General features: G+C 39.5%; 1 protein-coding gene across 1 annotated transcript; it reads left to right on the forward strand.

Annotated features, from left to right (window-relative positions):
- The first annotated feature begins 4,829 nt into the window (after positions 1-4,829).
- On the forward strand, positions 4,830-20,204 carry synpo2lb (synaptopodin 2-like b). The gene is made up of 4 exons (XM_060894688.1): positions 4,830-5,126; positions 8,474-8,625; positions 9,972-10,684; positions 15,834-20,204. Exons 1-4 carry the CDS (start codon positions 5,025-5,027, stop codon positions 18,473-18,475), a joined length of 3,609 nt encoding a protein of 1,202 aa, XP_060750671.1. The 5' UTR covers positions 4,830-5,024; the 3' UTR covers positions 18,476-20,204.
- The last annotated feature ends 7,416 nt before the right edge of the window (positions 20,205-27,620 follow it).

The following is a 27,620-nucleotide window of genomic DNA, read 5'->3' on the forward strand; positions in this document are numbered from 1 at the left end:
CTCCATCAGATGTACAATTTCACTGTTTACTAAGTGAACAGAGCATCACAGGATAAAAGACAGAAAGTGTGTGGATTAGGATTAGGGAGTGACTTGCCTGGGGATTTTTTTGGCACAGCTCGAGCATCTCAGCTTTATATTGTGTTTTCTTCCCTCTAGTGGCATAAATGACTACTTGTCATGAAACACACACACACACACACACACACACACACACACACACACACACACACACACACACACACACACACACTAATACTGTATCATCATCATCATTCATTCATTCATTCATCTTCTACCGCTTATCCGAACTACCTCGGGTCACGGGGAGCCTGTGCCTATCTCAGGCGTCATCGGGCATCAAGGCAGGATACACCCTGGACGGAGTGCCAACCCATCACAGGGCACACACACACACACACACTCATTCACTCACACAATCACACACTAGGGACAATTTTCCAGAGATGCCAATCAACCTACTATGCATGTCTTTGGACCAGGGGAGGAAACCGGAGTACCCGGAGGAAACCCCCGAGGCACGGGGAGAACATGCAAACTCCACACACACAAGGTGGAGGCGGGAATCGAACACTCAACCCTGGAGGTGTGAGGCAAACGTGCTAACCACTAAGCCACCGTGCCCCCCCATCATCATCATCATCATCATCATCATCATCATCATCATCATCATCATTATTATTATAGAAAACTATAACAGATCATTTGTCACATTTCAAGTTCAAGTTCAAAGTGTTTATTGTCATATGCACAGACAGAAAGCATGTTTCCCTGCACAATGAAATTCTTACTTTGCCATCCACACTAAATGTCATACAGTAAAGAATAAAAAAATAAAAGAAAGTAAAAAAATAAAAAATATACGGAAGCGTATTGCATTCACTTGAGTAAAAAAAATCTACTCTGTTTTTCTGAATTAACGACTTAATTATCTCAAAATTATGAGATAATTTTTCAGGAAAAAAATTTTTTTGCTCTGTTTTTCTGAATTAACGACAGGATCGGTTCAACTGATATACTGTAGAAACACAGCAACGTCAAGCAGATCAGAACGTTCTTTTCGTCTGAACAGTAAAATAAACAGTAAAGTAAAATAAAACCGGATTAAACTTGAAAGGCGGGACATGTTTACTTCCATGCAATCCACATTAAGTCGTTAATTCATAAAAACAGAGCAAAAAACTTTTTATTCATGAAAAATTATCTCATAATTTTGAGATAATTAAGTCGTTATTTCAGAAAAACAGAGCAAAAAAATGTTTTTCCTGAAAAATTATCTCATAATTTTGAGATAATTAAGTCGTTAATTCAGAAAAACAGAGCAAAAAAACATTTTTTCCTGAAAAATTATCTCATAATTTTGAGATAATTAAGTCGTTAATTCAGAAAAACAGAGTAGATTTTTTTTACTCAAGTGAATGCAATACGCTTCCGTAAAAATAAGAGCAAAAAAAAAAAACAAAACAAATAAATAAAAGCAATAAAGATGAGGTACAGTTCTTAATAGAGGCAATAAAAAGTGAGGTAGTGCAGTTCTGAATAAGGCAATAAAGTGAGGTAGTGCAGTTCTGAATAAGGCAATAAAGTGAGGTAGTGCAGTTCTGAATAAGGCAATAAAGTGAGGTAGTGCAGTTCTGAAAAAATGAATGTGCAAAAATGTAATTCAATGTAAACAGTTATGTCCATGTAAACAGTTAACAGTTATGTCCATGGTTGCAAACTCCTGTCAGCTGTTTAGGAGTCTAATGGCAGAGGGGAAGAAAGAGTTCTTCAGTCTTGAGGTCCTGCATTTCACACTTCTGTACCTACGTCCTGAGGGTAGAAGTGTGAACAGTCTGTGCACATTTTGTGAATAGATCCAAACACGCACAAAACATCTGTGTACGTATTAATTTTCACAACTGGGTGTTTTTCATTGTTTTCCAGTGTCGGTGCAGTTGTGTAGTGCTAGGGTTCATATTTCATTAAATGAAGTCCATTCCGACTTTTAACCTTGGTGCCGTGTAGTGGACCAATCTCAGTGTTTCTGAAAACTAAAACTACTGAATGAATGATCATGACTAGTTGAATATACATTTACAGCATGTAAAAGTTGCACACCGTCAAGATTGCGGCAAAGGCGAGTGAGGATCCAAATGCAGTTTAAACGTTTATTAATCAAAAACAAGAAACAGATAAAAAAAGACAGGCAGGCAAAACTAGGCAGACCACAGAGCTAACAGGAAACAGAAACACATACAATGACTAGCAACAGGGAAGTGAACAAACAGTGTATATATATCAGACAGGAACCAATCACAAAGCAGAGACAATGAGTAACTATGACAACAAACGAGACGGGATGAATGAGTTCAATGAGTGGTCATGGCAACAAACGAGTGGGCGGAGCAAACAATTAACAGCAGGGCAAGACAGCAGACAGAAACAGGGCAAAACACAGACAGACTCATTACACACACACACACACACACACCTTATCCAGTATGCACATAACTTATCCAGAACAACTTAAATTTTATCTCATTTTTATACAACTGAGCAATTGAGGGTTAAGATTGAGGGCTTGCTATGGGGCCCAGCAGTGGCAGCTTGTTGGACGTAGGAATCAAACTCACAACCTTCCAATTGGCAGCCCAACACCTTCTCACCCTCTGACGTCTGGTATAGGTGATGTCTGTGATATGCAGATTATTGTTTATGCACAACATGATCATATAGTAAAGGAATTGTTTGGCGCTTTTAACAATGTACGTTGTCTCAAAGCAGCTTTACAGAATATAAAGATACAAATAAAAAGATTAAAAACACAATAACAATAACAGATTACAAATATTCAAGATTAATATTAGACTTCCATTTAAACGTGTTTGTATTTATCTACAATGAACAAGCCTGAGGTGACTGAGGTGACTGTGGTGAGGAAAAACTACCTTAGATGGAAGAGGAAGAAACCTTGAGAGGAACCAGACTCAAAAGTGAACCTCATCCTCATTTAGGTGACACTGGAGGGTGTGATTATTAATATACAGTCTGACAATTGTGTATTGATTAGGAGGTTGTTGTCCTCAAATACCATGTCTAATTCTTTTAAATGAAGTTTTTCGCTTGTCTTACTTTATTGTAACACTACTCGTATATTAAATCCTAAACATTTCTAACCTATGATTACATGTACCGAAGGACTTTTAAACAGTTATTACTACATAACATTAAATGACGTGTAAGGGAATCAGCTTGTGTCCTTAGTTGTTTCTGGGAGAAAGACAATGGACAATGCAGCTTAAATGGTTTATTTCTGGTACTAATGTCTATTAATTACTTCTAAACAACTCAAGTTTTTTTTTTTATCTGTGACCTTCTGAACAGTAATGCAGTGCCTTGCATAACTATTCACCTGCTCTTGAACTGCCATATTTTCTCATGTTGTAATCTGGAATTGAGATCAATAGATTTTAACCATTTGCTTTACATAATATGGCTAACATTTTATTATAATTTTTTTTTTTTTTACCATGAAAGTATTTAAACAATAAAGTAGAAATATGTTGTTTCAACATCATATTTCACAACTGGGGGGGCACGGTGGCTTAGTGGTTAGCACGTTCGCCTCACACCTCCAGGGTTGGGGGTTCAATTCCCGCCTCCGCCTTGTGTGTGTGGAGTTTGCATGTTCTCCCCGTGCCTCGGGGGTTTCCTCCGGGTACTCCGGTTTCCTCCCCCGGTCCAAAGACATGCATGGTAGGTTGATTGGCATCTCTGGAAAATTGTCCGTAGTGTGTGATTGTGTGAGTGAATGAGAGTGTGTGTGTGTGCCCTGCGATGGGTTGGCACTCCGTCCAGGGTGTATCCTGCCTTGATGCTCGATGACGCCTGAGATAGGCACAGGCTCCCCGTGACCCGAGGTAGTTCGGATAAGTGGTAGAAGATGAGTGAGTGAGTGATTTGAACAGAAACATGAGACACAAGGCAACCAAAACAGTTTTAAAAACCTTTGTAACTTAAATTGTCAGTCGGAGTCTGTTGGGCCCCAGCTTTTGAATTGTGTTGGTTAAAATAAAATACTCTTCAGAACAGGTTCATCATTTGTGAATGTGTCTCCTAAATCAGAAACTGAAAACCAGACACGTTTAACATTTGCATTCAACAAAAATCATTCAACAAGTGTACGCCATTTAACCAATGTTTGAGATATGTGAAACACTTTTTACTGAAATGTTTATCAGTAATAATCTCAGTAATAATGTGTTATTTTTAAAAAAGACTACAATTTTTTGACTAAAACTTGACTAAGATACCTCAAGTTTTCTTTTGACTAAAACTAGACTAAAATGACGAGACTTTTAGTCGACTAAACCTTGACTAACAAAAAAAGATATGTGAATGATTAAATATGACTAAAACTAACAAGGACATTTGGCACAAGACTAAGACTAAGACTAAATTAAAAATAGGTGACGAAATTAACACTACAGTAAAATAAAGTAAAAAAAAAAAAAAAACAATTCTTTTAAAATTCATTAACCTTATCGCAATTTCTATCATAGAAATCAAAAGGGTATCATAGACAAAACCCAACAGCCCACTGGTGGCTTTTAGGCTATATTTAGAGGGTCTATCAGCATCCTCTGGCTGTGGATTGACAGGACAAGTGTGGCCATGAAGGAGGGTCTGGATCCACACCATGCCCCACAACACCCCACCCTCAAACACGGCATTCCAGAGAAAAGAGAGAGAGATACAGAGAGATACAGAGAGAGACAGAGAGAGAGAGAGAGAGAGAGAGAGAGAGAGAGAAAGAAAGCAGTCATTGAAATCCTTCATCCCCCCCCCAACCTAAGTGTATTACCCCAATTCTTATTCTGCCCAACCTTCTCACACTGTTAGTGAACTGAACCGGCAGAAGCACAGCGCACAGGGCCACTGATTCCGGCCTCGGGTCCAGGGATGGAACGAGAAGACTGATCACAATCACAGAGGAGCAAATTCACAAGAATACAGGCAAAATGGTGGCAGAGGAAGTAATGGTCACCCTCTCAGGTGGAGCTCCTTGGGGCTTTCGACTGCAAGGAGGAGTGGAGCAGAAGCAACCACTTCAAGTGTCTAAGGTAAGAGGTTATTAAATATTGTTGATTTCCTTTTCACTACTGTAAAAGTATTTACAGTTCTACTGCATGAAGATCATGTTTCATGTTGCTAAATTTGGTTTTCTATGTGTGTGTGTACGTGTGTACGTGTACGAGATGGTGAGCGAGCCGTTCCACTGTGGCCCACACCATTCATTTGAATCTATTGGTGTAATGTTTAAATACATGCTTTAGATTTTTTCCTTAGGGAAGAAAACAGACTTTTGCAATTAATCCGTCATCCATGTTTGGCTCTAAAAGAAAAAAATATAGTGTATCATAGGCTATTAATAGTACTACTGTACAATTACTATTCTTGAACTACTAATAATCTTATCGTTTACGTGATACCATATTTATATTTTATTACAAATTTCACGTCTATGAGATGTTGCTACACTCTTGATTTGAGGTCAGAAAGTTTGCATGCACCGGATAAACCAGGCTCTTTACACCAGATCTTCTTGCTCTTATCATATTGTCAGCTTTTTATTTGGCTTTCTCTGAAACCCAACACTTTCCAGTGGCTCGTCTAAAAGCGGACGTTATCTCAGGACTGAGTAAAATTACAGCCTCTGATTTATATTTGTATATGTATTTTTATACACCATGGCACATCTGCGAAATGATGACTTAGATGATGTGTGGTAGATTTTCCCTGATCTAGCAGCTATTTTGGAGCGATGAGCCATAGCTGGGTATAGTCGTGTCTGCACATGTAGGTTAATAAATGGTAATGTCTGCTCATGCTCATATGATCCCAGTTTTATGACAATTACAACAACAACAAAAAAAACAATTTCAGCTTTGTGTCTCTTCTGTATGAAACAAGGTCACCTCTGTGAAGTTTTATCTGACTTTCCACTTGCGACATGATCTTTTTTCCGCCGCCAGAGGTGTTCCTAAATAAGTAATTCAGATATAGAAGCTGTCCTGAATGTCTCTTTTAACACAGACAAGTGGTACAAACGACGTGACATTTAAAGAGACAACTCATACAGTAGTCTTTGGAATGTTTTCGAGAGCCACGTTGCGTCAGGAACAATACAATCTCTTGAATAATTCATGATTTGATTGGATTAGTCCCTGACCTCAACTCAAATCACAAGCTAAAGTGCGTTGTTAAAAGGAACCTGTTTTAACCAATTGACAACTGCCTCTTGACAAAATGCTGAGGACTTTATTTAGGCTCTATGGGGAACACATGGCAAATTCATGACATGTCCCATGTAGAGAAGGAACAGCTGCCCTGGCTCTAGGTGTGTGTGTTGTTCATTTAGTACACATTCTTGGCCCATTAGGTAAAACTAAATAGGTGAATCGTGATTAAGCGTTTACCTTTTTGCTTTCAGTTAAAAGTATGGTCAAGATCATGATAACTGGAATGTGAATGAACTCATGTGAGCTTTTTTATGCACATTGCTCATGAATGGAATAAGAAACCTGATCTATGGCAGTCGGTCTCACCAAAACTGGATAAAGGTCCATCTGTCCAGGTTTTCAGTGTGTGTGTGTGATAGGTGTGGAAGTCTGTGACCTTCTGCTGTGGTAGCCCATCCATCACAAGGCTTTCTGGCATGCTTTTTTAGTTCACTGCAGTAAAGAGTGGTCATTTGAGTTACTGTAGCCTTCATGTCAACTCAAACGAGACCATGTTTTTCTTTATACTTTATAGCGATTTTAACAATGGACATTGTTTTAAAGCAGCTTTACAGAAAATAAGAAACATAATACAAAAAAATGTAAAATTATACAACGTTTAATATTATACAAAAGTTTAGGATTAATATTAGACTCATATTTAAATATGTTTGTATTTATCCCCAATGAACAAGTCTGAGGTGACTGAGGTGACTGTAGTGAGGAAAAACTCCATTAGATGGAAGAGGAAGAAACCTCGAGAGGAACCAGACTCAAAAGTGAACCTCATCCTCATTTAGGTGACACTGGAGGGTGTGATTATAATTATACGGTCTGACAATTGAGTATCGATTATGATATTGTCCTCAAACACCTATATATATATATATATATACCTACATATATATATATATTATATATATAGATAGATATAAAATACAGTGGTGTGAAAAAGTGCTTGCCCGTTCCTTATTTTTTTAGAGAAATTGAACAAGGTGTGATAATTTGTTCAATTATGTTTTTAACGGGGGGGCTAACACTTTTATTACACAGGGCCGTGTGGGTTTGGATTTTCTTAGAGGAGATGCCAACTCCATGTGGTGTTTTTATAACACTTTTATATATATATATATATATATATATATATATATATATATATATATATATATATATATATAGAGAGAGAGAGAGAGAGAGAGAGAGAGAGAGAGAGAAGATAAACCACATGGCTGCACTTAGGAGGAAAATCCCTTCTGTTGGAAGCAGATACTAATATCAGGTTAGCGGATAAAGATGGCATGTGCTGGTGAAGTGGGTGATAGAACAACATGCTCCTATCTGACAGGTGGATTCTAGCACATTGTGACAAACGAGAACAAACAAGAATCTGAAGGTTACTGTATGTCCTTGCCTTTAGTACAGTTACTCTATAGCAGCCTGATTGCTGTTATGGAATTACATTTCTAAGCTTATTTGAAGGAATATTTTAGGTAAAATCTTTGATTACACTTGTGTTAGAATGATAAAAAAAGGGCATGTCTATTACGTATTCAAATCTTCAAATGTAAATCTTATTAAAATGTAAATCTTATGGCCACCAGTAATGACAAACTGAAGAAAAAGTATAAAACCCGTGAGCCTAGCCTTTTGAAGACGGACACCAAGAATGGTCCAAAAGGAAAGAAGGAAGGAAGGAAAAAGAAAAGAAGGAAGGAAGGAAGGAACAAAAACTGTAGAAACATGTTAAGCTGGTTTTAACTGCTGTACATATAAAGACCTGGCACTGATTTTATGCTATTTTATACTATTTTATGCTACGTTCTACCTTTAAATTTACATTTTCTTTTAATACACCTGATAGCTTACCATAGCATTCGCTTCAAATTGCTCGGTTCCATGTTCACTAAGTCGACCTGCTGAGTGACAGAGTGATATAATGATGGGTTTACAGGGAACAGATGCAGCAGTTACATGGTAAATGCCATTTATTTATTTTAATTCTGGTCTAACTGCACAGAAAGCTGATAATTATAGCTTTAAAATGGATCATGGTGAAGAGAACAACTGAGCAGCATACGCTAATCAAAGTAACTTGTGACCTCAAGACAGAACTCAAGAGAGAAATGACCTGCTAAATGTGTGTCTTTAATTTTATGTGTTATTTGTGTTGTCTTCCCCTGCTGGTGTAGGTGAGGAAGCGCAGTAAGGCTTGCAGGGCAGGTCTACGGGAGGCTGATGAACTAGTGGCGATTAATGATGTGTTTTGTGGTGAACTGTCTCATGCCGAGGCCATGAATCTGATCGACAGTGGCCGGGGAACCCTTCATTTACGTATTAAAAGGTTTGTGTGCAAACATAATGATAAAGATGTGGTCATTTTCAGAAAAAAATATGCCAAACAGTGATATTTTGTCATTTTGGTGGTACACTATAATATGGGTTCAAAAGTTCTTAAAGCCGGGGAATTATTTGCCTGTCGTGTAATAATTAAATCTAAGAATTAAAAGAATGAATGAAAGAAAGAAAGAAAGAAAGAAAGAAAGAAAGAAAGAAAGATTTTTGCTTATTTGTTGTCACTATATTCTAGCTATTCCTGAACTTTCTATCCATATTATTTGAAAGAAAGAAAGAAAGAAAGAAAGAAAGAAACCCCATATCTTTCACCCAGAAAAGTTAATAAAATCTTTCTCACTCACTCACTCAATTTCTACCGCTTATCCGAACTACCTCGGGTCACGGGGAGCCTGTGCCTATCTCAGGCGTCATTGGGCATCAAGGCAGGATACACCCTGGACGGAGTGCCAACCCATCACAGGGCACACACACACTCTCATTCACTCACACAATCACACACTACGGACAATTTTCCAGAGATGCCAATCAACCTACCATGCATGTCTTTGGACCCGGGGAGGAAACCGGAGTACCCAGAGGAAACCCCCGAGGCACGGGGAGAACATGCAAACTCCACACACACAAGGCGGAGGCGGGAATCGAACCCCCAACCCTGGAGGTGTGAGGCGAACGTGCTAACCACTAAGCCACCGTGCGCCCCTTAATAAAGTCTGGTGTTACTTATTTATATCAAGGTCTCACTCACTCTCACTCATCTTCTACCGCTTATCCGAACTACCTCGGGTCACGGGGAGCCTGTGCCTATCTCAGGCGTCATCGGGCATCAAGGCAGGATACACCCTGGATGGAGTGCCAACCCATCGCAGGGCATATAATCTAACAATAAATATTAATTTATCAGGACTCCGTGGCTTTGTCTATAATGTATGACATCTTTTGTACACTGTTCAGGCTACAAGCTTCAGAATCTTGAAGGGTGAATCTTAGCACAGTGGAGACTTTTTCTATCTTTACACTTCCATAACAAATAGGCTGACAAAAGTGAAATGCATTTCATGCTTACTGCTGTTCATCAACCTTAGCTAATGTTCTCCTACATTTGTTGGTTCCTTAGCAAAAGGAGGATTTGCTTTCAGTAAACAAATAACTGATTTTTAGAGCCATGAGCTTTCTTTTTTGTTGTATTTTTTATTTGGCCAATGGAGTATTTGCACTTCCATTTAAGTAAGGAATACGTGTACTTCTGCCTTGATTAGTTAAAATGTTACAAGTAAAGTCTTATCTAACGGCTGCCGTTCTCTATATTTAATTTTCCTTTTTGTTTCATCTCAGGGTCCCTTTGGGGTTCCCATCCGTAGTCCTACTAGATCGAGCCCCCTCTCCTCGCATTGATAAAGAATACCGGGCAGCGCTCAGAGCTTTGTCTCCTCCAGTGTCCTCAAAAGTATCATCGGTCCATAGAGGATCACTCATGTCACCCATTAATGGCCCAGAAAGCCTGAGATCTCCTCCAGATAGTGAAGCATACTATGGTGAAACTGACAGCGATGCAGATGTTGCAGCTCAGGACAGACAGCGCAAGCAGAAGCGTCGCAGTCCAAGCAACTCCCCAGCCAAAACCCTTGGTCAAATCTCACCCAGTCATGATGACAACTCGGAGTTGAGTGGCTCTGAGAGCACATCGGATATGTCCTCCCAGTACTCCCAGATTCAATCCTGGGCCATTCCTAATGGCACACATGGGAGGGTGGAGAAGAGTTTACCTGGAGTGGCACGAAGAGAGGTGGTGTACCAGCCTAACGGGATGGAGTGGCCTCCTCAGGCCGAGCACTCTTCCGAGAACTCTGATCAAAGCCCATCCGGTGCTGTAGAAGTGGATAGTGGATTCCAGGAACTGCCTACAGTTCCACTTGTGTCCCCAAAGCGGGCCAAAGAGGCACTAATGCGCACATCCTACTCACAGCTGGTGCCAATGGTGGGTCCTGTAGATAACCCTGTAGATGAAGAACTCACCATGACATATATGGATAAAGCCAAGGAAGCCAGTGAGTACTCAACCCTCTTTTCATTATATCAGTTCATTAACACTTCTTATGTTTTGTACACTATTCTGGCCACAAACTTCAGAATCTTGAGGGGTGAATTCTGTTAGTTTCTTTACACTCATCTATTCTAGAAGCTTACCTGACAAGAATACTCATAGCTGGATGTTTGTGGTGTCACTGATCCAGCCTTTTCCTGTACATGTAGGCAATCACTGGCCACATTTGCTGATGAAATCTACCAGTCTCTTCAGTAAAAGCTAGAGGTCAGGCTTGCAAAACTAATGTACCACAAACGCTTTTAAGATATATCTAAAAATAGATGAGAGCTGCTTTCTTTTTACTACTTCAGGGTCTTGTCCTGTCTTACCTCATACACTATAAATAGAAACAAGCAGTTCTCATGTTACCCCCAGTGGTCATTTATTGGAAGTTGAGAATACGGTATGAATTTCACACTAAATCACTAGCAATTTTCTTCAACCACACAACAGTCAGGCGTTAAATTAATTCAAAATACAATAATGCTGAATGTTCATAGTAACAGTATCCCGATAGTGTTGTGATACATATGACTATAACAAAACCTAATACAAAGTAAAAGTAATATGTATCACGTTTAGTTGTAAATAGTTTAAAGTGCCTGTACACATGTAGGCACTTGGAAGTGGTCGCTCTATAAGTTCCTGTGCCGTGATTTTGTAACTGGAGGATTGTGGAGCGTTGAGCTCGTATATGTGGCATTGGAAGTTCTTCACTAGTCCTACTAAAGGAGCTTTATGATAGGCAGCTGGGGAAATGTGGGAGGGAGAGAGGAAGAACCTGAGGCTATATTTTCCATCTGACTCAGACTAATAATGCAAGTACTTCTGTTGCATGCCTGGAATGGCATGTCCAGTTGCTGCTCCATGTCTTTTGCACGTTTTAGGGGCTTCGCCTCTGTCACTGATTTTGTTTCATGTGTTGTTCTGGTTTGGGCCAACTTCATCATAATCTGCTAAACAATTTTACAACACAGACTTTAATATTTTATTTGCATATTTTCTGTCTGTATAATGTCTATTTCTGGTCCCAGGGTTTTGATATTTTCTTGGCTAGCCACATTTCAGTTAAATCTGCATGAAGTATATTTAGATCCCTTTGTAAGCAGATGACCTGAAGGTAGACACCAACAGGTGTAATATGTGTATTGAATAGATTCACACAGACCAACTAGACTGGACAAAGGACGAGGGTACACTAACGATGATTCCACGGTTAAATAGGCATAACGATTAATACATAGGAAACATGTGTGCAAAGAGGGGGAGGAGTAAACAAGGGCGGGGCAGACACGTGACACGGAACATAAACAGAAGCACATGGCCAAGAGTCCGGGCTGAACCGTAACAGGTGCAGTATCCAACTAAGTCTGTGCATCACCTCATGAGCTGAGAAACTCACTGACTATTTATGCACAGACACTAATTACAATTACAATGAGTCACAGGTGTGGAAACTTCCCTTTAATCGTCATTCAAACCTCAGTGTGTAAACCTGTCTGTTTATAATGTAGCCAAACATTCAATGATATGTATTTTGATCAGGTTTAGATTTAGGTGATTTCTACGGTGGCCGAGAAGTGCAAAATAAATTAACAAATCCGAAAATAAATTAACAAATCAGAAAACACATTAACAAATCAGAAAACGCATTAACAAATCAGAAAACACAACCCAGAAGAGGTTGGTATAGTTTGTGATTGGACAAGACACCTGTCACTCAAGGTATACATGAAGTTCAACAGTCTGCCGCAGGGAAAAGTTGGAATGGATGGATGGAATGGATTACTGTGGATTAATTCTGTTATTTTCTTATATTTAAATGGAGAACTTTACACATTACACATAAGATTCCATACCTGTATATCTTGAGTGACAGGTGTCTTGTCCAATGATCGGTAAGTTTCCATTCAAAAACGATACACTACTGTTTCCGGGTTGTCTGACTTGTCGTTGTGTTTTCAGATTTGTTCATTTGTTTTCACATTTGTTAATGTGTTTTCGGATTTGTTAATTTGTTTTCTGATTTGTTAATGTGTTTTCGGATTTGTTAATTTGTTTTCTGATTTGTTAATGTGTTTTCGGATTTGTTCATTTGTTTTCAGATTTGTTAATTTGTTTTCTGATTTGTTAATGTGTTTTCGGATTTGTTCATTTGTTTTCAGATTTGTTAATGTGTTTTCGGATTTTTTAATGTGTTTTGCACTTCTCGGCCACCGTAGATTTCAGTCATCAAGAGGATTTAAAGAGGAGTCAAACAACTATGAGATAATTAATGACTTCACGTGACAACTATCCTTAAATAAGAAAAAAATCTTTTGCATCATCAGTCATATTTTACAAATAAATGGCAATGTTTAACCATTTTTTTTCAGGGAATGCAACCTTTTGAGCACAACCGTATACAAACATAAATAACTTATCTATTTTTCTGTGTAGTTGTTATGTGATTGTTAATTATTTGTATCTTGTATCCTTGGACAATGAGGTGCTAACTCTCATCTCTGAAGTGTTTGGGCTCTTGGCCTATATCTAATCATGGAAGGTCACCATTATGTCAAAGCCTGATTCAGATAATCTTATACAGATTTGGAAGTGTATCTCCATCCCCTGAAGAGTCACAGATACAGTGAGTTTATACAGGGCAATATTTCACAAATTCTTGTTTGTACACTTGTGAACATGGGAGAACTGGGGAGCTTTGTTGTGAGATTTGAGAGTAGGTAGCCAGAATATAGTGTGGAAGCAGTCATGGAATAAATCTTATGTATATACATAAACATAATGCAGGGCGCTCAAGTTTTGAAGACAGGCAAGAGTGACATCTCCAACCCCCCAGCAACCCCCCCCCCCAATAAATAAAAAACCCAGTGTTTCACCTGGATCACTGAACACATTTTAACCAAATATAAAGTATTTGTTCAATTTCCATTTATTAATTTGTGTGTGTGTGTGTGTGTGTTTGTGTGTTTGTGTGTGTGTTTTTGTGTGCGTGTGTTTATGTGTGTGTGAGAGAGAGAGAGAGAGAGAGAGAGAGAGATTATGACTGGTGTTGTTTATTGTAAGTGTTTGTTGCCTTTTTGGACTCCTTTATCATTTGTAATGTTGCTCCCATTTAAAACAGTTCAGCTCAAGCCCAGACATTTTTAGGGTCATGATTGAGGACAATGTCCCGTCCAGAGACAAACTGTTTCGTGTTGAGGTTTTGTTCAAACCGACCATCGAAAATACCCTCTTTAATGAATATGTTTTTTTATTGGTTGTTGCGTTAAATCTTACCCAGATACGATAGTGCTGTTTTCTGATTGGCTGTTGTAAAGCCTCTTTTTTTGATTGGCTGATAAGTGTCAGGCTCGACTAAGAACTCCAGGGGAGACGCGCTTGATTCCTGCCCGGTTCCATAGAGACAGCGGTGCGGACAGATACATTTTGGGCGCTGCAGCATTTTAAATATATGATAAATAGTCAAAAAAAATTTCTGCGTGACAAATACAATGTGTGGCGGGAGAACGTGACAAAAGACCAAAATGCGTGACTGTCACTCTCAATGCGTGACACTTGACAACCATAAGCTCAATACAACTTGTGGAACTTGTTATGGTAGCTGTTACATTTGATTAATTGTAGTGTTGCAAATGAAGATGGAGATAATCTGAAGCAGTAGTTTTAGACTACTCCATTTGAGAATAATAAGATAGCCAAAGTCTAATGAAAAGATTTACTGTAATGCCCTCTGCTTTCAAAGACACCCTTCTCTTACTGCTAGGCTCATATTGGTTTACACAGCCTGGGACAATACGGTGTTATGTGTCAACACACACACCGATGACGACAGTAATGAATGATGATGGAGTTATGAGCAGTTTGTTCTTTACAACTCTGTGAATCAAACACTGCTTAAAGCCAATGGGGTATTACTAAGACATGGCAGACAGCGCCCAGTGGTGTGCCTGGACAGGTGGGCAGGGTTCATCAGCACTACTCACAGACTGAAATAGTTTCAATGACATAATGGGGTTTCATTGGGCCTGTGGCAGGATCTTGTGGGTAGATGAATGCTCTTTAAAAGGTCTCACCCCTTAGTAAAGGCAGAAGGATTTGGGGGCGAAGTGGACAGAGTCCCACAGACTGCTGGCTGCTCTCTACTAGCATGTGAGTGTGTGTATCCTTCCATCGAAACTGACGTTGGGAAGGTAGGAGAACAAACACATCATGAAGAACCTCACATCACTTTCCGAGCTTGCGTATGTAGCACCCACTGTCTACAAAGGTAAAACCTGAGCTCTTAACTTTGTGTATCCTGGCATACTTTAGGATGGGGACCTATTTTTTTAATAGGAAGGAAGATTTTGGACAGAAATGAAGTGGCAAAATATTTTATCTACTGCGTTTTTGGTTACTGAGCTATTTGAATGAATTTCTTTGCTTGTTTAGAGTATAATCAGATTCTTTTGGAAAAGTGGAATTGACATACAGTTCTGTGTACTGTGTACAACGCTATATTTTGGAATATTGAGGCATTCTTATGTTTATGTTTGTTATAGTTCATATTTTATAAGTTTGTGTATTTTATTTAATTATATCTTGAAATAAATACATTTAGTGTCTATAGTATAAGCATATCCAGTTCAGTTTGAGGAATTATAGGAAAGTGTAACCCAGAAAAGTATGTTGCAACACATGCCAAACTTTTTTAACATACAGAAAACAGTTATGTTTTGTTGAGCGTGAAGACTGTCAGTTTCTCTCTTTAGAGGTCACTCTCTCCTACTGTTAGAATGTGTCGGGCTATTTGTAGTAAAGTGTGAGCTCATAGATTTATCATAGACACATCTTTGCCAGACATGCTTTCAACAGCTACCTCACCGCATTACAATGTCCTATTTCTGCTTTTTTTATTACACTATTTTATTACTGTGATCAATGAAAACACCTTGCCAGGCATTAATGTTAAACATATGTTCGTGTTAATGTTTATTAATGTTCAAAAAACTAATATATTCTGTTGAACTGAAATGTGTCTATCTATCTATCTATCTATCTATCTATCTATCTATCTATCTATCTATCTATCTAATTAACTGTCTCCAACTGTCTCCTTTCACCCCTAGAACTTCACCGAGGTGAGAGCGTGCAGGACAAGCAGGTGAAGGAGGCTCGATCTAAGTGTCGCACCATTGCCTCTTTGCTGACAGATGCTCCCAACCCTCACTCTAAAGGTGTGCTTATGTTCAAAAAGCGCAGACAAAGAGCTAAAAAATACACACTCACCTGCTTTGGCAGTGTTGACAAAGACTGCTACAGCAACACAGACGGAGAAACAGAGGACGAGAGCATTTTTCTTGGCAGTGAGTCAGAGATTGACGAGGACAGCCTTTCTGCAGCACCAGACCCTACCTGGGACAGTGGCTACCTGGACGTTTTAGAGAGGAGAACATCAGCATGTGTATTGTCTGATGGGGAGGCAGAGGTTAGTCTAGGCTTAAATGACACTTCAGGGAGAGGGGCAGAGCTTTTTGAGCAACAAAGGAAGAAAGCTGTGGAACATATTCCAACACCCATCACTCCTACACTGAATCCTGTGCCTCAGCAACAGTCTGAAACTATGCTGACCAATATATCCATTACTCCTGTGTCTCCAAACTCCTCCCATAATACCAACATGGTGAATGGGGAGCTTGTGGTTGTGAGCGGAGCCAGTGTAATGCTGTCTTCACCTGTCCAGACTTCCATACCCACTATGTCAGGTGCTTTTCCAGAGCAGTCAGATACTTGCTCTGGAAACTCAGTTATGAATAGAACTGCAAGGCCTTTTGCCCCAGGCTGTGTCAGCCATAGAGCTGCAACAGCCCCAGTCATCTTCAAACCCAATACTGCTAAGAAGACCCCACTTCAAGCTCAAGCAGTATCTGTGGCAACAATACCAGCTTCCTTCTCTCCTAATTGCGCTGATGGGAAAAGACCAATTGCCAGTTCAACCCTGTACATCCCCCCAAGACCATCCACTGTCAGTGTCCCCACCTCTATCTTGTCTCCATCCTCTTCTGTGGCCTCTGCTCCATTTTCTCTTGCTTCTTCAAATGGTACACCTGTCACACCACAGAGTTTAGGCACTCCTGCTTATTACTCTCCTCCAGCTGCCCCTACTCCACCAGCTATAAGTTCACAATCTTTTTCTTCACAACCAACACAAAATATGCACTTTAGCCCACCTCCTGTCATGGCTCAACCTCCACCACCATCATCACAGTCATATTTATCCACTTATACCCCTAGCCCATCCCTTCCCCAAGTCCCAGCCCTGGCCCCAGTTCAAGTTCCTGCACCAGCCACTCAGGGCCCAAACATGCAACCACCACCACCACCTCACAAAGTTTCTTTTAACCCATATATCTCAGTGGCAACTACAACATCTGAAACAACAGAGTCCCCCATAGTACATCAGTATCCCCTTTCTAATTCAAGTACAGGGATTTCTTCTCGAGAACAGCGGATCTCTGTGCCTGCTGCCCGAACAGGCATCCTGCAGGAAGCCCGTCGCCGTGGGACTAAGAAGCCCATGTTCAGTAAAGCTGAAGAGAAGAAACCTGTGTCCTACAACCCTGAGCTGCTGTCTCTAGTGCAAAACTTTGATGAGAGGTCCCGTTACGGGGCAGAGCCTGGATTTGAGTCAGGCCCAGAAGAGGATTACCTCAACCTGGGTGCTGAGGCTTGCAACTTCATGCAGGCTCAAAGGAGCAAGATACCTCCACTAGTTTCTCCTAAGCCAGGAAATGCTACAATTGATATTCCTCATATGGGTGGCAAAGGAGCAGATCTATTTGCTCGTCGCCAGAGTCGCATGGATCGCTATGTGGTGGACAAACAACCTAAGTCTCCAGCCAAGCCACGAGAGCCCTCGCCCACTCCATCTCTTCCAGCTCACTGGAAATATTCATCCAATGTTCGTGCACCTCCACCTATCAGCTATAATCCATTGCTGTCCCCCTCCTGCCCCCCAGTGGCCCAACGAGCTAAAAAGGTCAATGAAGCTGCAAGAAGTGTAATAAAGACGAACCCTGGCCAGCAAAAACAAGGGATCAAAGCTCTGGACTTCTTAAGCAGACAGCCATACCAGCTCAATTCCTCTTTGTTTAATTATGGTGGGGGAGTTCCCCAGACTATCAGCACCTATCAACAACATCAGCAGCAGCCATCAATGTCAAATGGAGTTGAGCTAGTAGGTACGACCTTATACTCACCAAAACAAGTGCCTGTCAAAGCACCACGTATATATGAGATCAAGCGCTTTTCGACTCCCACCCCAATGTCAGCACCCACAGCCCTGAACCCCACAGTGATTGTACCACGCTCTGCAACCACTCTGGCTGAGCCCCTGTGGCGTTCTGACATTGCTTCACCTCCTCCTGTTACTCCACGTTCTGCTGCACCCTTTTGCCCACCACTTCCTACCCCCTCCTCCCCACCACCTCCTGCCCCTACAGGGGCCCTACCAGCACTCCCCAAGCTTTCCACTGCTGCTGTACCTAATGCATTGCCCATCCCAGGACCTTTTCCCATGCAAGCCAATGCACCTTTCCAGGTAGCTAAGCAATTTAAAAGTGCCCCAAATCTGAGTCCTCTCTCCCCTAGTGGAACGCGGTTAGCTGTGTCAGCAAATAGCCAAAATCTGCAAGCACCTAGACCACGCTTTAGCACCTCTAGTATGGGCCTGCAGCCCAAAGTTTGGAGGCCAGGCTCCATGCTCTATTAAGCAATATACTGTCACAAAATATCACCTACATGGTGCAACACTAACCACGTCAAATACCCTGCCTAATAGGATTAAGGCACTATTTACATGATAATTAATTAATAATTAAAATAATTTACATGTCAAACATTTGTACATCAGTTTAAATATCTACAGCTTTGTAGTTAACTTATTATTAATGTTGTGAATGGGAAAATAATCATATAAGATGCTAATACTGGGATTATATTTCTGCTAAATAACAATTAATTAACTCTATTACTATTTAACTGACTGATTTTATCATGGGAAGGAATGATCAGGTACATTGTTTAAGTTGTCAAAATGGCAGCACTAGACAAGAAGCTTGGTAGATTGAAACAAGGGATGGAACATTGAAAGATAAAGATGAAAGATAATCAAATATGTGCTGCTCATCTCGGTATCAAGAGTTATGGACTGTCCCTGACTGACTCAAGGACTCCAGAGGGTTTGTATACATGTGTCAAACTTGTCATCGGATCTAAAGAACGTGGATATATTTGAAGCGGTGATGGACAGCGAGATACAGTTATTGTGATAAAAGAGATATAAGAAAGATGCTTGAAGGATTCTGTCTGGAAACATAATTGATGTCCTTACCAGGAGAGATGGTACAAACCATAGTTACTCATATCTGGACACAAATCTATTTGGCTGCTTGATGCATGTGCACATCCGCATCTTTTGCTGATTCGGCCTGCTTTTCGCTCGTCGCTGCCTTCTACTATAATCTGCAATGCATGTGAATCGGCGTGTGAGGAGCTGAGATGAATGCATGACCGGTTGGGAAAAAAAATTGTGTCATTGCTAAACATCATCAACTGAATTTAGCATATTTTTAAATTTTGCTGCTTTGGCTTTTATTATTGTGGATGGTTTTGCTTTTTTTTTTTTTTTTTAATTATTGTTTCTTGTTATTTTTGCATACCAAGACTCTTTGACATGAATGAACCTAGATTTTCCAAAAGTGTTTAAATGTGTAAATATGACAAATGCAGGTACACTTTAAAAAATTGTACTAAACTGTACATGTCCTGTTCTCTGGTGTGATGCCCTCAACCATGTGTCTTTTGTACCTTTGGTATCTATCTTCCACTTGAAATAGTCCATGTATTGTACTTTGAAATCTTTACGGAAATAATTACAGATAAAAGATAGGAAAAAGATTACCAGGTAATAGACACATACCCATGGGACATAGATAGGTACAGCCTAGTACTTTAGTACCTAGTACTACTATTGAGTACTAGTTCTTTGAGTGTATAGACTGTAGTTTAAGCATTATAGTCAAGTAAAACTCAAAGTCTGTGGTTGGTGCCATTTCTCCCCCGAGGTTTGGTTGTTGGCTATGTGGTAATAGTATAACTACTACTATAAATGGTTGGCATTGATAATAATAGTCCTTTCTTTTTTATTTCAGTTTGTTAGGGACATTCGTGTGTATGTATGCTACAATCTGAGATAAGATGTTTTAAAATGTTCATTTTTCTGTTCTATTATCTGCCTTTTCTTTTGTTTGAAAATATGCAGCAAATATTTGCTTTGTTATAATTTCATTACAAGAGCTTTAACTACAAATAAAGCAAAAAAAGAGGTAGTAGCTTGTTTCAAGCTCTGGATATTGTATTTTGTGTCAAATGGAGACTGCTTTGTTGATTGGATCAAACACGAACACTTTGTCAGAGCAATAAAATAAAACTCCATGAAATTTCATGTTTCTTGTCAGTTAACACACACACACACACTTGAATGGAAGGGTAGATTTTCATCCTTGTAAATGCCTTATGACCTCTTTAATCACCGGATGTTTTCGACAGTTGACAACATGGGAAGTAACAGAGACAGTCGAAACAGATTGAATGTGGATGTGGGGCTATGGGGCGATGTAGAAGTAGAGTGTGTGTGTGGATGGCTCTGATTAGCATATAAATAAAACCACCTCGAAATTGCCACATTAGCTATTGGATGCCATGAAAACTTTTAAAATAGTAAATGCGCTTGTGATTGGCTGATTGATTTGCTGCTATTGGTCAGCCAGGGCAATTAAGATAGCATTTTAAGTGAACCCCATGCAAATTATTATTATTATTATCATTATAATTATTATTGTTAAATAAAATTATGGCTCATATTATAATCATTAAGATATAACAATACAAATAAAAGGATAAATGAATGAAATAGACATTCAGGAGGAGCATGTTGATAAAATGTAAGAACTTAAAACAGCATAGAAAAAAAAACCCACACATATACACACCTTACGCATGTTAGTTTTGAAAGCAGTGTAGACCCATTTCTGGGGTGAGAGACAGACCTATCTCAGCTACGTTCATCAATGATCAAGATGCTACGGTCGTGGATGGGGCATAACATGTGGAATCAGGTGCCTTTTTGCCACCTTGAGGTCATAGGTTTGGGGTGGCATACTTTCTGACAGTAATCGAATCCAAGGATGAAGATCTCACAATCCACCCCGAGACTCCATCAATGCTACTGTCTACATACATAACTAAACAGAAATGGTCAGAATAAAAAAATAAAAATAAAAAACAGAAAATTACTTACCAACAAAGGCATTCTTATCTAGGCCTACATCGCAAAATTCCGGTCTTGCATTCAGAGCTCCTACTAAAAATGAAGTGACTGTCTCATTATATGGCGAGTTCAATCTCTGGAAGCAACATGTACTCAACATCTGTGGAAGCAACATGTTCATTTGCTTATGCACAACAGAATTCATGCTAGCCTGTATCTTTAAGCCTTACCCTTGAAGTTATGTAACTGACGGAGTGCATCCTGCAAAACGCAAAAGAAAAATTACTTTGTGAACAAGCTTACATTGCAAACAGCAAAGTATATAAGATATACAAGAAAATAGTAAAATTGTGTGGGCTGTGGTAGCCTAGTGGTTAAGGCATTGGATTGCTGAGTGGAAGGATATGGGTTCAAATCCCAGGTCCATCAAGCTGCTATAGCTGGGCCCCTGATCAAGGCCCTTAACGCTCAGTTGTATGCTAAATGCCATAAACGTAAAATAATTCCGTAGTAAAGTAATATCTTTGTGTTTAAATGTGCTGGTTTCACAGGTTCTTCAGTGATGCTCGTGATCTCGTATGTGATTGGACGAACCTACCGTGTCACCGTGACCCAGCATAGAATATTATACATTATACAATATAATAAATGCAAAGCAGATTTTTTTGGATTATGACAGAATAATTAGAGAAGAGTAATTATTGAGGAAGAATTATTATTGTTACTAATGAAGAGTTTAACACACATGCAGAAAAAAGAGAATAGCCATTAAGAAAGATATAGCAGCCTGCCTTGTTATTTAGTCAGAAAGTCCTGGGTCAAGCTGCAGATCGATGAAATTAATCCCTGCAGAATGTATTGATTTGGATCCTCTTTTTTCCACATTTGGATCCTCTTTTTTCCACAGACCTTGCTCTACTCCACACTGCACTATACTGAAGTAACACTACCATGATCTCTAATTAGTTAATACTCTCCCACTTACTGTAAGTGCTTTATAATTGTCAGGATCAAGATGCATCTGCTGCTCATCTTGGGAAGACTCTGTGGGGAAAATACCCTGGATGGGTGCTGTGTAGGAACGCCATTATGATAACATAAAAATAAGGAGGTAAATAAGTAAGTCAATAAGTGAGTAAGGAAGTATATTAGTAAGTAGGTAAACAAACAAAAAAATGGATAAATAAATACATATTTCTCATGTTCCTGTCTTTTTCTTCTCAGAAATTATAATAATTAATAATTAATTTATAATAAAAGTTAATTATATTAAGCAAACTTATTATTATTAAGATAAGATAAGATAAGATAAGATAAGATAAGATATGGGGGCACGGTGGCTTAGTGGTTAGCACGTTCGCCTCACACCTCCAGGGTCAGGGTTCGATTCCCACCTCCACCTTGTGTGTGTGGAGTTTGCATGTTCTCCCCGTGCCTCGGGGGTTTCCTCCGGGTACTCCGGTTTCCTCCCCCGGTCCAAAGACATGCATGGTAGGTTGATTGGCATCTCTGGAAAATTGTCCCTAGTGTGTGATTGCGTGAGTGAATGAGAGTGTGTGTGCCCTGCGATGGGTTGGCACTCCGTCCAGGGTGTAACCTGCCTTGATGCCCAATGACGCCTGAGATAGTCACTGAGATAGATACAAAAACAAAACTGTATAAAACGAGTAGTGTTTACACTGAAGACATATTGCACACAGGTAATATTGGACATTTTTCAAAATTTCTGTTATTACACATGTTTAAAATGCTTTGTTATTGTTTATTATTGCAGTGAATCAGTAATAACAGAAAATGGTTAAACATTGCCATTTATTTGTAAAATATGACTGATGATGCAAAAGATTTTTTTCTTATTTAAGGATAGTTGTCACGTGAAGTCATTAATTATCTCATAGTTGTTTGACTCCTCTTTAAATCCTCCTGATGACTGAAATCTACGGTGGCCGAGAAGTGCAAAACACATTAAAAAATCCGAAAACACATTAACAAATCTGAAAACAAATGAACAAATCCGAAAACAAATTAACAAATCAGAAAACAAATTAACAAATCCGAAAACACATTAACAAATCAGAAAACAAATTAACAAATCTGAAAACAAATGAACAAATCTGAAAACACAACGACAAGTCAGACAACCCGGAAACAGTAGTGTATCGTTTTTGAATGGAAACTTACCGATCATTGGACAAGACACCTGTCACTCAAGATATACAGGTATGGAATCTTATGTGTAATGTGTAAAGTTCTCCATTTAAATATAAGAAAATAACAGAATTATTCGGGGGCACGGTGGCTTAGTGGTTAGCACGTTCGCCTCACACCTCCAGGGTTGGGGGTTCGATTCCCGCCTCCGCCTTGTGTGTGTGGAGTTTGCATGTTCTCCCCGTGCCTCGGGGGTTTCCTCCGGGTACTCCGGTTTCCTCCCCCGGTCCAAAGACATGCATGGTAGGTTCATTGGCATCTCTGGAAAATTGTCCCTAGTGTGTGATTGCGTGAGTGAATGAGAGTGTGTGTGTGCCCTGCGATGGGTTGGCACTCCGTCCAGGGTGTAACCTGCCTTGATGCCCAATGACGCCTGAGATAGTCACTGAGATAGATACAAAAACAAAACTGTATAAAACGAGTAGTGTTTACACTGAAGACATATTGCACACAGGTAATATTGGACATTTTTCAAAATTTCTGTTATTACACATGTTTAAAATGCTTTGTTATTGTTTATTATTGCAGTGAATCAGTAATAACAGTGTGTATTATGGTGACTGGTTCACTGGGAGCAGCTTTTATTGTAAAGTTTAATAGCAGCAGGGAGAAAAGACTGTCTGTATCGCTTCAGACACTTAGGATGTAACAGTCTGTCACTGAAGGAGCTGCTCAGAGCTGAAACCGTTTCATACAGAGAGTGAGAGTCGTTCTCCAGCAATGCTAGTTTTGCTACCATCCTCCTTTCTCCCACCTAATGTACAGTGTCCAGCGGAATCCCCAGGACTGAGCTGGCCTTCCTGATCGGCTTGTCCAGTCTCTTCCTTTCTGCAGTAGAGATGCTGCTGCACCAGCAGACCACACAATAGAATATGGCTGAGGCCACCACAGAGTCAAAAGAGGTCTATTATTATTATTATTATTATTATTATTATTATTATTATTGTTGTTGTTGTTGTAGTTGTTGTTGTTGTTATAAAAATTATAAATTTATAAATAATAATAATGATAATAATAATAATGGTACCCAAATTAGCAGCCTTTGCATTTTGAGATGCAGTTCTTTTCCCCAGTTTCACTTGGGAAGCACTGCCCTCTTGAGGAATAGTTTGCATTGTGCATAAATCGCATTATTGAAAAGTCAACATTCCTAAAACAAATATAGGAATAAATTGAGAAATTAAACAGAAAGAGTAAAATAATGAAATAGAAAATAATAGAGTGAACAAATAAGCACAAATTTTTAGTATTGTTTCATGCTGGTATTCTTAATTATTCTTTATATATCCTTATTGTACACTGAATATCCTTACAGATTACAGAAAATTCCAGTTTCTAAATATATTTATATATTTAATATAAAATAATTTATATTAAAATAAATAGCTTTTATATTTATTTTCTGTAATCTGTAAGGATACAGAATATCCTTGCAGATTACAGAAAATTCCAGTTTATACTGTAATTGTTTTAAATGATTAAATTTATTAAAATAAATAGCCTTTATAATCATTTATATTTAGTATTTATATTTAGCATTTATATTAAAACAACTTTATAAATTATTATTATTATTATTATTATTATTATTATTATTAGTTGTTGTAGTCCTGTTCGGGGTCGCCACGTGGTCCACGTATTCTATTCCGATTCTTTTGTGTATAGTGTAAACAATAAAAACAAATCGTTTCTGTGACGTCACGTTCGCAACCACTGTGACGACACGGTTACTATGGAAATAAAGTTAATAAAATAGCTTTCGAATGCATCCATCCCACTGCTGTTCGAATATATTACGCGGCACCACTGTGCGTATTATCATCGCTTAATTACCGCTATATCAGCTTATTATCCAGATGTTACATGCAAACAGTGCTGGTTACGTCTCCAAGTCGAATCGGGAACACGTGGACACACGTTGCCCGAGCGTGCAGCTGCGTCGGGAAAATAAGGAGCTGAAAGAACACGTGGAGCGCCTGCAGATTTTATTAATAGACGTTTCGGTGTTTGAGCAAGAAAAGCGCACAATGATGGAGGCTTTTCATCGGTCCTGCGCAAGAGAGCAGGAACTGAAAGAGCGCTTAAAAGAGGAGGAGAAGGAACGTGAGTGTATAGAGGACATGCTCGGAGATCTGAGGTACATCAAGGCAGCCCAGGAACGCAGGCAATTAAGGTTTAAAGATCTGAAGCAAGCCGTGTTCACAGCGAAGTGCGTCATGGAGGACATGCAACATGCGCTCACAGACAGAGATGACGTGATTCGGAGGAGAAATTTAGAGATTGCGGAACTAGTACACTTACAAGAGGACTGTTTCTTGCACGCCGAGGAAACCGCAAAGCTCATAGAGCACGCAGAAAAACAGTTACGCAAAAGGGAGCGTACGCGTACGCACGAAACAGTGCCTGAGGTGATGGTGAAGAGGAAGAGGAAGAAGACTCCTCCAGCTGCAGGGAAAATGGTGCACGGTGAAGTGAGTGACACCAGAGTGCAGGACAAGCTGATTACACTGTGCAGCTTTTCACTCACACTATTCTTCCTACTCTTTATTATTTCCTTCGTTATACCAGAAGAGATCTCGGACATCACGTTCCCAGAGCTCATCATGGACAGTGTGAAGAGTCTTCTAGGACCTTTCATTACTGTTCATCATACGGACTACTACTATTAAACTGATTCCAATAGAGAGAGAGAGAGAAAGAGAGAGAGAGAGTGAGAGAGAGAGAGAGAGAACTGCTGATTGAATCAAGGATGTCCCACTATGAATAACGTTAAATTAAAGCCATTAAAAATAATAATAATAATTAGTTATGACCAGGCTTCTTTATCTCCATGGAGACAGATTTGGGTGTTTCTTTAGGTATTGACGTTATTGTCCAATGCCCTAGCTGCCCTAACTGCCCTATTCAGACAAAAAGTTGATAGGGAATTTTTTTACACCACCCTGCATTAAAGCTCCTGCCAGGCTGCTTCTAGGAGAGAGGAGAAGGAGAGAGGAGGAGGAGAGAGGAGGAGGATGAGAGAGGAGGAAGAGAGAGAGGAGGAGGAGGAGAGAGGAGGGCGATGGTAAGACAGCTTTGCCATATCTGGTGAATGCTACTGGCGAAAAGCAGGTATCTGTGTACCTTTAACTTCCTGTTGGATAACTCTACTACCTTTTCACCCTATGGGCTGTTTGTGAACAGTGGAAAAAAAGTTGTTTTAAATAGTTTGACTGGAATTTATTTATTTATTTATTTTGACCTCTTTTGTTGTTTTTTCTGCTTGTTATTAAATTTTTTTCGTCGATTAATACGCTGCTGAAATGACGAACTTTATGCACATAGCCAAGTGATGACATTAGCGAAACGTGTTATATAGCCTCAGTGTTACGCAGTTTGAATTATTTCTCTAAATAAGATTTAATACAGATTACAGTTACATTGTTGTGATAAATTGTAATAAAACTGAAAATGAATATACTTTTGTGTATTTAAAAAATATGCCACCCCGAACAGGGAGCAGCCAAAAGAACGACAACAACAACAACAACAACAACAACAACAACAACAATTCAACAATTCAGCTCCTCAAGAAGCCTTCACTCGATCCGTCTATCTTAAAAAATTTCCGCCCTATATCTGCCTTACCTTTTACCTCAAAGATTTAAGAAAAAATGGTGTCCGACCAACTTCAGTCATTTCTCACACATAACAGTTTGTCTGACAATTTTCAATCTGGATTTAAAACTGCTCATAGCACCGAGTCTGCTCTTCTGAGAGAGCTAAATGATATTTTTCCAACTACTGACTCTGGAGATTCTGTGGTTCTAGTTTTACTGGATTTATCTGCAGCATTTGATACGGTTGACCACACTACACTTATCGCTAGATTATAGTCATGGGTGGGTGCTAGGCACAGTGCTAAAATGGTTTCAGTCATACCTATCAAACAGAAAGTGTGTAGTTAACCTGGGTGACTTTTCCTCCTCCACTGCCCCGCTGTCTTGTGGTCTTCCTCAAGGATCAATTCTGGCACCTTCCCTGTTTTCCCTGTATCTGTTACCACTGGGCTTCGTTCTGAGGAAATACGGAGTGTCGTTTCACTTATACGCGAACGATACCCAAATCTATTTACCTTTTAAGAAAAATGACCCCTCATCCATTACGTCCCTTTTATTGTGTTTAGATGAAGTTAATGCTTGGCTAGCCCAAAACTTTCTGTTTTCAAATGAAGATAAAACTGAGGTGATTGTGTTCGGCCCCACAGAAAGTACAAAGGCCAACCTTGACTTAGGATGTCTATCCGTCTTTAGGTCTCCGCAGGTACGGAATCTGGGTGTCCTCTTAGACGAGTCCTTAAAACTTGATAAACAAGTTAACGCTGTCATTGGATGGAGTT

This window comes from Tachysurus vachellii, chromosome 2, assembly GCF_030014155.1.
Source record: "Tachysurus vachellii isolate PV-2020 chromosome 2, HZAU_Pvac_v1, whole genome shotgun sequence".
Lineage (NCBI taxonomy): Eukaryota > Metazoa > Chordata > Actinopteri > Siluriformes > Bagridae > Tachysurus > Tachysurus vachellii.